The sequence below is a fragment of the Caloenas nicobarica genome, chromosome 3, assembly GCF_036013445.1.
Source record: "Caloenas nicobarica isolate bCalNic1 chromosome 3, bCalNic1.hap1, whole genome shotgun sequence".
Classification (NCBI taxonomy): domain Eukaryota; kingdom Metazoa; phylum Chordata; class Aves; order Columbiformes; family Columbidae; genus Caloenas; species Caloenas nicobarica.
Window position 1 is genome coordinate 34922009 of NC_088247.1, and position 13388 is coordinate 34935396.

General features: G+C 41.4%; 1 protein-coding gene across 2 annotated transcripts; it reads left to right on the top strand.

Annotated features, from left to right (window-relative positions):
* The first annotated feature begins 317 nt into the window (after window positions 1–317).
* IRAK1BP1 (interleukin 1 receptor associated kinase 1 binding protein 1) lies at window positions 318–12808 on the top strand. 2 transcript variants are annotated; one of them, XM_065632482.1, is made up of 4 exons: window positions 318–620; window positions 7287–7352; window positions 11368–11498; window positions 12527–12808. In XM_065632482.1, the coding sequence occupies exons 1-4, from the start codon at window positions 330–332 to the stop codon at window positions 12795–12797; spliced, it is 759 nt and encodes a 252-aa protein (XP_065488554.1). In that variant the 5' UTR covers window positions 318–329; the 3' UTR covers window positions 12798–12808. The 2 variants fall into 2 exon arrangements, with proteins under 2 accessions (XP_065488554.1, XP_065488555.1); XM_065632483.1 differs by lacking the exon at window positions 7287–7352.
* The last annotated feature ends 580 nt before the right edge of the window (window positions 12809–13388 follow it).

A 13388-nucleotide genomic window follows, 5' to 3' on the forward strand; every position in this document is an offset into this window, starting at 1 on the left:
AGGGGACAGGTTTTCCTCAGACGGTGCGCACCTTCACCTCCCCTGCCACAGCCTTCCCAACGCCTGCAGCCCCGCCACAACCGCCTTCCGCAACCGCCGGAGGCGCTGCCTCGGTAACTGTCATGGCGGACCACCTTGGGGCTGCCGAGGAACTTCCGCCTCGGTACCTGTCATGGCGGGACAACCCCTGCGCCTCGAGCCGGCGTGACGGCTGCGCCTCGGCCGGGCGAGGGCGATAGGGAGCGGGAGGGGTGGTGTCACGTGGGCGCCTCCCAGGGTGCAGCGGGCGCTGGCGTTGGTTGCCATGGTGCCGTGAGGGCCCCGCCGCCATGGCGCTGTCCGCGCCGCCCCCCGCCCGCGTCTTCGCCGAGCTCGCCCCGGCCCGGGCCCTGACCCCGACCCCAACGCCGGCCCCAGCCCCGGCAGGACGCGGCGGTCCCCCAGGGCCGCCCCGGCGGGAGGTGCATGTAAGCGGCAGCGCGGAGCTGAGCGCCAGCCCGGACCGGGCGCGGGTGTCGCTGCGGCTGAGCAGCCGGAAGGAGGCGGCCGGGGCGGCGCGGAGCAGCGTGGCCCGGCGGCTGGAGTACATCGCCCAGAGCGCCCGCCAGCGCGGCGTCCCGGTGAGAGCCGCCGCCCGGCCTCCGCCTCCTGCAGCGCCGGGGCGGAACGCGGGTTCCTCGGCGGCGCTGGGCGCCGAGGGGCGGGCGGGTCCCCTCAGCCGCGGGGTCCAACCGGCACCTCCCGGCCCCCGGGGCCTCCCCGACGCCGCTGGGGGAGGCGAAGTGCCTTCCAGCCGGCGGCGGGAGTAGGGGCGGCTGGAGTGGGGCAGCCCCCAAGGGCAAGGCGGCCGCTGCGTGCCCCGGCCCAGCCGGCGGGCAGCGGAGCGGGAGCGGCGTCTGCAGCTCTCGGGAAAGCCTGTGCGTGTCTTTGGGAGGTGCAGCTTTGCCAGCCTCAGCAGAACAGGTGTAATGTCGCTGCTCGGGCTCTCCACCAGGTCGCCTGTTTTGCACGTGGAAACCATTCCGTTTCGACTGTTGCATCTGTTCGTGTAATTCAGCAGACTCGTGTGTGTGCGGAGGAAACTGATAAAGGGGGACACAGCGATGTAACGTAACCTATTCGTGTGTTCAAGTGTCAGTATAACTATGCGATTGCCATAGCTTAGCGACAAACACCTACAGAGCTTTTTCCTTTATTTTTCTTGTTCCAGTTAAGTAAAGAGGTACGAGAAAATGCCACACGTGTTCCAGATAGCTGAAGTGACAGAAGCCCCTTGTAGACTCAGAAGGTTCCTTTACCTGAATAAGCGTTCTGGCCTCAGGAAGTCATTTTATGACAAAAAAATGCATAGTCTTGCTTTTAAAGCTTTGTTTGCACTGTAAATGCTCCGTATGGGTGATATTTGTCCTTGCAATGGTGGTGCTGATGTTTTTGGATTTTATAAAACAGTTTTGGACAGTGTTCCACACCTAGGACTCTTAGAAAAAAGCCAATCTTTGATGGAATAAGCGGTCGCTTTTGAAAGCTGCTTACTATTGAAGTTCCCCAGGAAATTTGTGCCTTTTTAGCATATTCACAAATGAGCTGGGGAAAAGAGAAATGACAGTTTGCTAGCAACACCAAATTATTCAATGTAGAATTTAAAAAGGAAGAATTGCAGAAGGTTTTCATGATACTGCACGATGTTACAGTAGAATTCAGTATTTGTAAATGCAAATTAAGAGAGTAAGTTAACTCGGCCTAAACAGTGATGTGGTTACAGTGAAACGGTATGCTCACATCTCCAATGCTGGTTGCGTTTGAAATGTTGACTCCAGCTTTTTTCCCCCAAGAAAATAAGATTTACTGTTTTCTTTTAAAACTCAGTGATGCTGTCTCTAGTAGCTAAATAAAGTATTTGTTCAGGAATAAAGAAGGCAATAAGAAAACACCCCTTAACCATGATTTAGGAAAAGCTTGTATTGCAGCCACGGGACTAGATGGCAAGGAGTCTTGGAGGCTGCCGTGGGCTAGATCCATGATCCTGCTCCCAGTGTTTTTCCCAAACACGTGGCTGGGTGCGTGTCTGTCATGGGGAGCACAACTCCATTGCCATCAGAATGACTTGTTCAGTCAGAAACAGTGTGCTTTTGTGTGGGCTTACAGGCTGGATGACTTCAGTTTCTATTAATCGAGTTAACAGGAGTTTAAAGTCTGGTGGATTTCAGGAGGAAGGGGAGAAGACAAAGCAACTCATCGTGCATTCATTTTTATTAGTAGAGAAAACTATAAGCTTTGTACCTACCACTGTGGTGGGCTATCAGATCATGGGATATTTTCATCTTGGCTGCAAATAAATAGCTCTTTGTAGTGTGGATAGATTAGAAAAGAGAGTTGCACATACTTACCCTACATTGAATCTGAGTAACTGACTTCCAGGTTTGACATGAGCCTGAGCGAGTCAGGATAACACATGGAGGATGGCACACAAAAGGAGTAGGCACGATGTTAGATAAGTGAGCGTGCTTTAGAGGGGCTGTGTGCACTGCTGCAGGCTAGAAAAAAAAAATTGCAAAATGAAGTATTACCGACAAACAAATTCTTATATTTGGATATATGCAGTCAGATTCAGAAATGTAATGGGAGCAAGTAAGCACTGGTGATGTAACCTAGGTGGAGAGTGGACCGTTTTTACAACGTGAGAGCATTCAGTGTCGTCTTATAGTTATAATCATTTCAGAGTAATCTTTTCCTGTTTCAGAGATGCCATGCGCTGGAGAATGGAAATGTTAGTTCTTTCTGCTTACTTGTGGGACTGTAAAATGCTACTTAAGTTGTGGGTTTCTCAGTGTTAGCAAAGTGTTAGCTCTAGGGAACTCTGAGAAAAACAACATGAAGTTTGTTGTGGGGTTTTTTTAAGAGCAGTTCCCCAAGGTATAATTTTTAGTACTTTGTTCCATCCAATTTTAAATCACTCCACTGCTGGAGCTTTTATTTGCCTTCTAGCTTTTCTACTAACAACTCTCACTGCTGGCAATTTGTTCTTAACTGCATTTGCTAACATCACTTGTAGCTAATGCCATTCTGGACCACTGTAAAATTAATATCTCTTCACAATCTCCATATGGTTCTGGTTGTTGCAAGCTTATCTAGGGCCTCCTTATAAATCAGCTGGCTATTCCATGTGTTTATTTTTAACTAATCCATAGAACAATTTCCTTAACCCTTGTTGCTGCTGCCGTAGGAAGTCTGTGAGATCAGAAGTGCATAACCTTTGCAGCAGCAGGAGCTTGCATTAGCAGCTTGTCAGGATGCCTGGGGGCAGCACCTAATTTCCATATATATTTACACAGGATTTTGATCAGAAATAGATGCACATAGTAGCATTTATTTATAGCGTGCTGTAAGTATATGCAGCACTTGAGAGCACAGAATCTGCTTTGAAGGCTGCAGGGAAAGTAAAATCAGTGGGGAAACCAATCTCCCTTATTCAGCCCAGCTGCTCAAAAGTAATGTTTTTCTTCTCCTTCTGTAGAAGCAAACTGATTTTATATTTACCACCTATGATTTATTTGGGTAGCGGTGTAGAGATGACACTTGTTTTCTTTAACCACTCTCTCTAACAATTGGCATTGGCCATCTTGTTTAAAAATAACAGTGATAATTTTTATTGTACCAGTCTGAGTATTATTTAACAAAACAAACAACCCAGCTCACAAACTATATCCAGTGGGCTCTGACTTAAGAGTTTGTCTGTACTGGGATATATCCTTGGATATATGTGTGATACTCTCTATATTTTGAATCTGTTGTTTAGGAGTCACAGTTATGGATACACATCCATACAGTTAGTGGAAAAAACCAAAACAAAACCAACAACAACAAAAACCCCAAACAAACAAACAAAAAAAATCCAACAACAAAAACCAAAACCCCACCAACTTAGACGTTTTGCTCACTCAGGTGCAAAATCTTCCCATTTCATTATATCCTTGAATAAGAAATGTAGAAACCTTCATAAGGCATCACCTTTTTTAGACTTCTAGGATACTGCATATTTTGCATATTTTAAGAAATATCTCCAAAGTATCCAAATATCCTTATGTTTGCTGAGTACAAATCTGATTTTTACCTTTCTTAAAATAACTGTATATATACTCCTGTTATTTTTTGAATGGACATTAAGCAGCAGAAACTTCTTCACTGCAGATTTTTAGGTTGTTATTCTGTCCGTCTAATGCCAAACCGAACAGATCGAGGGGACAAGAGGCTGGAGCACAGGTACCTGATGCCCAGCTGGGGTATGCACTGACCGTAGGTGCTTATTGTCCTTAACTCTCCAGGGACACTAGGGCAATTGTACTGTTAGGAGATACAAGCACACACCAAGACTCTCATTACCCATTTCTTTAGTATTAAGAACAAAAATGCTATGCTTAGGTGGAAGAAGCTAACTTTTGATTGTTTAAATATTTTTCATAATGTAAAGTTATGTTAGATATACCAGTGCAAATGTACAAGTAAATTTTAAAAGACGTTTCCAGGTGCCTCTGGATTTTTTTATTTATAAGTACACATACCAGTGTAGCTTACCCCAATGGTGCATTAGCATACATTTCCAAACTATAGACATTTTCCCATACTAAGGCTCGTCTTGTGTTTCATAAAACAGTCTCACGGGTTTGTTAAAGGAGTAACCAGGAGCAGAACATGTAACTTTAGCAGCAGGTAGGCTTTTCTCCTACCATATTGTTATATAGCTATCTCCTTGAAGTGTGCTTTTGCTGATTATCTATTTAGTTTTTTCCCTGTTCTCTTCTGGGAGAAGGAGCAGTCATTCCTATAGACAGCGACAGTGTCATGAGGGTGGTCCTGTGAAGAAAAAATTGTTCAGAAGTAGCCGATAGGTAGAAGGAAGAGCTGTGAAGGATTTTTTTTTTCCGGTTGAAAAGAAAGAAAATATAAGGCAAAGCACAATTCTAGACCTGCAGTTTTAAGCTCAATGGGATATTGACTGTCTTTCATTTTTCTGTTTACAGCACCTGCAGCAGTGATGGTTTATGTCACTGCTGGCTCAAAAAATGGGCTATATGGGCAGAATGCAAGTGCAATTATGTTAAGAATTGTTCCATAGCTTCTGGGGTAATTGAGTTATCACATAACAATCATGTTATATGAATATGATTTTTCTACTGTGATTCTTGGCCCACAGATTTAGAAAATGGAGAAAGTTATTCTGGAAGTCCAGAATAGCTGACACATCACAGGTGTAGCTTTCCCTAAGTCACAGTGAAAACTTTTTTTCCTGTGGCTATTGCAATCAAATGGATAGTTCCTCAGCCAAAATATGAACAGTAGACATAAGCAGCAGGAAAAAAGCCTTTTGCTTTTTGATGTAGTCGAAGTCCTGATTCCAATTTAAAATTCCATCACCACCTACCTGTCTTTTCCATATCTTTGTCCAAACACACTCTCAAACAGGAGCAACGTATCTAACAGAAGATGTATCACAGGAGGCCACCTTGTTATGACTTGAGCAATTATTTCATCCATTTATCTTCAATAACACATACAGCTACTGTTAAATCTGGTGGGATAAAAATTAGCTGTGAGAGAAATTTTATAATAGATGGCACAAAATGGTATTTCACGTCGATCGCACTGATCTTGCAATAGTGCCTGGAGCCACAGGATGGCACTGTCCTTAAATACACAGGAACCTTGCAGAGGGCAAAACCAAATTAGAAGACTTTAATCCGTTCAGCAGGAAATAGAACTTAAAGGCTTTAAAAAGGCTTAAGGAGCAGGGACAAGGAAAAAACAACTGCGCTTTTTCTATGTTTACCCTGATGTTTTATATAGTTATTTCTGTAAAACATGAGTTGTAGAATAAAGTTTTTCTTTGTGGTTATTTCTACAAGATCTCTAAGTGCTCTAGAAAAAAAAATCTTCCTTGTCAATTGTAATTGGATTCCATCATAGATAGTAAGATTTGCTCCATTTTGTAAATTAAATGAGTTGTTGGTTCTGGACTGACTTGAGCACTCTTTATCAAACCAGAGCCAGCCACACTGCCAAAGTGCCTTAAACCTGTGACTGCAAAAGAGCGAATACATTTTTTTAGGGACTAACCAGTCCTGGTCCTTGCCCTTACTAGAAGAGATTATGCAAAATAGGACCATTGCACTTGTGAATGAGCACTGCCAATCAATCATAAAATTGAAATTTCAAAATTTGTTTCTTGGAGGCTGCTGTGCAATGGTAATTATGGATCTGATTTTCCTTATGGTATTTTAAAAGGAAAATGCTTCTCATGATTAATATCATTTATATAAACTTATGCATGTATGCTACTTGACAAACTTGAAGAATTGAACCTCTGTAGGAAATATTCTGACACAAAGCATGTTTTGAAATGTGTCAACACTGAAAGCAAATATTATTTTGTTATGTGAATAAGTTTAATAAGTAAAACTTTTTCAGTAATTGGAAGGCTTAGTATCTGCTTCGTTATGGTTTCTGGGTATTAACTGCAAAGCTGTATATACAATTGAATTGTAAACAGTGCTTTTTGTTGTGTTGTAGTAATTTTACAATAAATTGTTCATCCAAAGTGTTCACTGACGAGGGAAGTGGGTGAAAGAAATGTGATTGATAGACCACTAGCAAGCTGATCAAATATTCAGATGTAAGTGGAGTTATTTTGTATCTTGGTTAGATCAGTATCTTATTTACAAGTCTTACAGGATTTGCTAGTGCTCAGTGCAGCCATTATGCTGAATAATGTAGTTGCTGTTAATGCACTAGTGTCAATGGTGGCATTAGCCTCTTTTAAGGGTTGCGATTCTGCCAGCGTAACCAGTGCTCAGTCATTGTTCAGATCACCTTGCTACAAGCTGCTACTGTTAAAATATCTTAAAATAGGGGCCTGAAAAGCACTTTTCACATACTGACTTTCTGAAAAAGACTAAAGCTTCCAGTTTTTGAACCAGGTGAATTTATAGTTACACACTGATACACACAGCTTCTAACTAGCAGTCACTTTTAAGATGTAATTGTTCTCTTCAAGTGAATAGCAGCAAAATTACATTATGGAGCTACTGTATAATTTACCTTAACGTCAAGAAGTCTTTAACATCCAGCTAGTTTTTAATGGAAGAGATTTGCATGGAAAATTCCAAATTTCTGTTGCTAAGTCATAAGTAATAAGCCAAACAATTCAACTTTTACAGGACACAATGTACATACATTTCCAACAGATGCTTAATTTCTGCCTTTTAAGATTATATTCTTGTACTTTGTTTTAGGAAGAAAATATGACTGTAACAGAGGATTTTAGTAGAGTAGAAAATACTTACCAAATGGAAGCAGAGGTACGTATTCAACCTAACCAAAAATAATAATTAACAAAAAAGAATAAGAAATGTAGCAAAGACCAATGACAATTTGCAGACCGTCTTTCCCCTTACTGAGGAGCAGATGTCCTGTACAGTAATGGCAGCGTTGTCTAAAGAAACTATTGCAAGACTGCAGTTTAAAGCAGAGTTCACTTGGAGTCTTCTGTTGTGTGCAGGACTTGTTTTCTGTAATATAGAAATAATTGTTTTCTTCCTAGATGACTCTGTGCTTTTTAAATATTATACAGTGCTACAGAAGGGAATATTTGGTTCTGAGGCTCGAAGTTTGTCATTCTGTGACAGTGTCAGCAACCCCCTGATTCTGCGCTCTCCTTCACCTCCAGCCCTTCCTGCCCTCTGCTTCTTGCAAGGAGATGTACTTGGGTGATCGAGTGACAGGTCAGCTCAGAAAGCTGCTGCAGTTAATAGCGCTTTTTTTTTTTTTTTTTTTTTTTCAGATTAGCTTTTATTTTTTTCCATTATTTTAGCTCCCTGAACTGAAGGCAATGCAAGGCAGAGGACAAGAGTGGATGGGGGACAACAGTGGCGTGGCAGCCCTAATCTAGATCTGCTTAAGCCACAGTTGAACAGCACCTGGACTTTGGTTTACTCTGCACGACTTTGCCATCAGCTTGCTGCAAGTAAAGCAAAACTAATTGTTTCCTAGGTAATTGACTTGGAATTCTGTAGGTAAAACATGCTGTGTGAAAGCTAAATATCATGGGAATAATCCTGTTTACTTCAGAAGCAGCTCAGGGGAGTATATTTTTGTACGTTCATGCTACAGTAAGAAATAAATGCTGTGCTGCAAACATTCACCGAGGGAAATGATGTATTTTCAGTCAATGGATCTTTTTAGAGCATCAAACTTTAATCACTACCCGGCGAATTTACAGATTCTTATTAAGTAAACCTGGAAGCCTGTAATGAAATGATAGCTGTTTTATAGAGCTGTTGTTTACAATCCTCTAAAACAGAGTTCAGCCTGTTTAGTTTGCTTGTTTGCTTTAAGGCATATTCTCATCTAAATGACAGCAATAAATACAGAAATAATAGAGAATTTGGAGAACAAAATTTGGATTTTAAAATGAGTCTCTAGATACTTAAATGGTATGCATCAGTGTCATGTTCTGAATTACTTTAACTTCACAAAGCAGACACCAACTATCACGAGTGCTTAAATCACCATGTTTTTAGATAAGCTATACTTAAAAATTAATAAAACTATATTGAATTATTATTTAGGCTACAGACAAGCTTAGGCTTACAAATTCAGTCTTAAGTGGTAACCTAACCAGCCATCTCCTTTCTGCTATTAATTTTTACACAGCAAAGATTGTACGTGGAAAGCAAATTACATGGATTTAGTGTTCATTTGTAGGCAGCTTGGACCAGCTGTAATTGCTGTTCAGAAGCTGTATGGTTGCCTAAGACCTGGGTGTCAGCACTTGAAAAATCCAGCCATAGTACTGCTGTTTTGGCTGTCTTGTACACTTAAGTAGCAGTATGGTAAGGTTTTTAGAAGATTGAAGAAATTCCCAGGCAAATAGCTGGTTTAAAGTATAATTAAGAATTCAAGATATGCTTTCAACTGTAAGGAGATAAATTTGAATTCATGCTATAACAAAGGAAAATATGCAGGAGAATGAAATTGTGTAAGTCACAAAGCTCTACAACATCTTAATCATAATAGTTCATTTATTGTATGACGATCTCATGGGATGGAGATTATGTCGGTTTTGTGCATTTCTTATTATACTTGCCTCCTTACAAACCATAACTTCTTGTCCTTTACAGCCTTACCCAAACCATAGAATGTCCATAATGGCTTTGTATACCCTCGTATTACTTTTTCACCCTTTTAAAACTTAATCATAATTTTACTGAAAAAATTGAAACACTGCTTTGCATTTTAATTATAGAATCTTAGAATGGTTTGGGTTGGCATGGACCTTTAAAGAACATCCAGTCCAACCCCCATGCTCAGGTATCCTCTGCGAATGTAAGTGGAATTTATTTCATCTAGCTCTAAATTAAAACTGTGATTTTTAGGGGGAAAAAACCAACAAAATGCACAGCTATTGCTCAGTTATTTTCTGCCTGTGAGGGTACCTGACTACGTGGTTATTTTTCAACAATAATGCTCCTGAGCGCCCAGAAGTGCCCCAGTCTGAGCAGCTCCTCTCTTGCTTAAGACCCACAGTTCTTCTGTTTGATCATTCTTTTGTTTAATCTTCTTGATGGAACTAATCTTGTAAACACTGATAGCAATCTGGAAAAGATTATGACAGTCCTCGGAGTGAGACTTTCAACTTCCCACAAAATACAACTATGACAGTTTTCTGGCAAAACAGCACAAGATGATGTATGTACGCTTTTTGTATATGGCAAGAACTCCCACAGAAGAAAGAAATCTAGGTTTAGTCTCATCTTCAGACTTTGTTCAAATTGGTATTGCACCTTCCAGAAAGTGAGCCAGCCTCCAAGTTACAGGTAAAGGGCGTGCAGCTGAGATGAAAATGCAAAGCTGGTGCAGTTTTGCACAACAGGAGCGACCCTTTGTCCATGTAGAAGATGGAATTGCCCCGCCGCTCCATCTTGGTCAGTTTTTAAGGCCCTAAGCCCAGCTTTGACTCACTTGTGTGAAAAGCTACAGAGCCAGTGCAAGGATTCAAGCCAGGATGAGGTACATGTACTGCACTGAGAGGCTACCAAGGGTAACAAGACATGTGCATTAATTTACTTTGTGATAGTTGTCAGTATCCATTTTTTACCTTACCCTGTATGAAGTAGCCCACTCTTCTCTCACTGAGAGATTCACCTTCCTTGAATTATCTCATTTTCTGCGAGGTAAAGCTGTGGTATGCATGCAGGAAGCTGCTGCGGTGCAGCTGCCATGCCATAGCTTGGATTTCTGTACCATATACCTTCCCTGGGATAGATTGCTGCGTGGACTGCACCAGTCGCAGGGGTGACTGGATGTCACAGAGGCTGGCAGTGGAATTTTCTTTACCACGGTGTTTTTCTTCCCCTCCTGTTGAAGCTGTGTCACTGTGCAAAGAGAAAGGGTCAGGGATCAGAGAGAAGGTGAGCCTGACTTGGTGGTGAGAGCACTGTACTGGGAAGTGAAGATGAGGGTTTAGCTCTTCTAAAAAAGTGTTGGGGACCCAGGATTTCTGATTCCTGAATGCTGTAGTAGCTCAGCATCATTTCACTCCTGGCACCTGTGCTCTGCTGCAGAAAAAGGCCGGCTCCTGCCTGGAAAGTGGCCACCTGGCTGGCACTTCGCCATGTGGAAGGCTGTAGGGCTCTGGGTCCAGGGTGGATGGTGATGTCTGCTTTGTAGCATTTGGGAAAGCACCTGAATTCCTGAAGCATCAATATTTAATGCTTCTTATTGCCAAAGCCACACACAGGTAGATATTTAAATTGTTTTTAATCCAAGTCTGAAGTGCCCAGTCCTCTGTAGACTCTGGAGTCTGTTCAACCAACACAGGGTCTGAGCCTACTGCAAGCTAGACTGGGCTAGGCCTAGTTTAATCTCACAGTTCAGGATTCTTCAACCTAATGCTTGGAATTAAAATGTAATTTTCCTTCCTGCACAATGTTTTCCACATCATTTTGCTTGGGCTTCTGCGTAATTAACGTCTAGTGTTCTAAAAAGGGAAGAACCAGGATGCATCGTCATGTGTCCCAAAGAGCATGTTCATTCTTCAAATTGTCTGCATACCAAGAATGCTGTACTTCCTCACAAAAGAGTATTTCTTAATCCTCAGTTTTAAACCATTTTATCAACTTCTTTCTGTTGCAAACCTAATGGTAGTCTCCGGGGCTATATAAAAATGCTCCAAGTAAATAAATGTTGGAGTTACATACAGGACTAGTACGTTTAGTTTGTACATATCTGGCTTTATACTGATTTAAATACAAGTGTTGAATCATAGCTGAAAAATGAAAAAATGATTTGTATGATGTCTGTGTTCACTCCTAGGTCTGTATTATATTCAGTGATTTTGGAAAAATGCAGAATATTTGCAATCTACTCATTGAAAAGCTAGGAACCTCTATTACCATCAGTCCACCTCATTTCTACCATACACCAGAAGCTGTAGACACCCTTCGGTAAGTTCTCGCTCACGCCACAGATTTTACAGCCTCAGATAACAGTTAATATGAATACATAATTTATACTGTTTGCAATGGGAGCAAATAGTTTCCTTCATACCTATTAAAATTTATGTTCAGATGTTTCAGTATTTGTTTTTAAATATGACTTATAAATTAGTACTCTTCAGCCTAGAGGATACAGCTTGTTCTTTTTACAGTGTCCCTGTGCAAAAGCAGAATGTAATAAAAAAATATTTTCCCACTGATTTCCATTGGAAGTATAATCTGCTGTGAATATTAGGTTAACAGAATTTGACTTTGGTTACATCAGCACGTAGATTTAATTTGTATTTATTCATGAAGGTGCAAGTGTGTTACCAGATGTTGATAATTCTAAGCACCTTTGCCAATTCCCATTACTCTTAGCTGCTGACGTGATCTGAAAAGAACCACGTACAGTGCTTGCTCAGCATCGAAATATGCTACTTTGAAGCTCACAGTCTTGATATTTTTTGCCATTAACTATTTAAAGTCCCGTTTCTCCCACTGACATTGGGGGGGCAGAGGGAAGTTTATTCTTGGTTGGTGTTTTGCCTCTTTTAAATAAAATAATTATGCCTGGTCCAAGAAGCAAGATCAACTAGCTGCTGGTAATGGTTCTAGAGATGTCAGAAGTGTATCAAAGGTATCTACCAGGCAGAAGCCTGGACATCAGGCCAGCGAGGTTAAATAGGTGCTAGTGCGCCTTACAGCTGGGCCACCCAAGTGCCTGGGGCAAGGCTTGAACTCTTGTTCTGCACCACACACCATGGACGTCTGCAGTGTTAAAAGGCTTGATGGTAGTTAGTGAAGATGCTGACATTTCCTCCGCACACTCCCTCCTCAAAACTCCTAAATAATCACCCAGAACCCAGGGGAAGGTGATGTGCATTACATCTGTGTAGTTACAAAAGCTGAGGCATTAAAAAAAAAAACCACTTGGCAGGAATACTTGTACAGCAGTTGGCCCTGCTTCTTATTGTGCTGGTTTTTCTACCTCTCAGCCGTCAAGTATGTGTTGCTGCAGTTGGAAACACACGGCGGAAAGCTCAAGAAGTCTGTCGACTGTTTGGCCAGTCATTGGGAAAACCTTTATTAATAAGAGAAGAAGAAACAAAAGAATGGGGAGGCCACGTCGACAGTCATCTGTCAAACTTCCCAGATTCACTGACTCTGCAAGAAAGAATCCAGAATGCTACTGCTTATGCTTCTTGTAGAGTGTTTGCTGTGTTTGAAATAAAAGGAAAAGAAAACAGAAGAAACAAGTTGCTCTAGAAAATCTCAAATCCTACACATTTTCTTAATAAATTTTTTACACTTTCTTAATTTTTGTTGTTATTGTATATTGCTTTATTCTTATGGTAGCAAGTAGAGTCAAGAGAGGACATTAAGAATGCAGGTTGTGCAATGAGCCAGCATAGATGGTTTCTTAACATCTGTTCAGGTGCGAAAAAATAGATTAACTTTTTCTTTGCTTGTATCATTTGAAAGAAGCACAATGCATGCTTTTGTAAAGAGCGTAGTCAAAATATTGCACGACTGACTTACTACAGCTGCCCCCAGAAATATTTCAGTTCTTGTTGGCCTTTATTTAGCTCTACCTCCTAAAATCAAGGTTATGATTAATTCTGAAAGTATAGTTCTTAACTGTTCAGTTTCCTCCTCCGCCCCCTGTAAAATGGTACTCCCAGCTGAAACTTGGCTATATTTAAACCTTTTCTCCCAAATTTGGAAGGAAATTAATACCTCTCCCAAGTCATGGTAAACTGAACATACAGTGTGTTTACATCTAAGAAATCAATTGTTCAACAGAAAACGTGCTTAGGAATGTTTTATTTTGGCATAGGAAATAATATACATGAGATT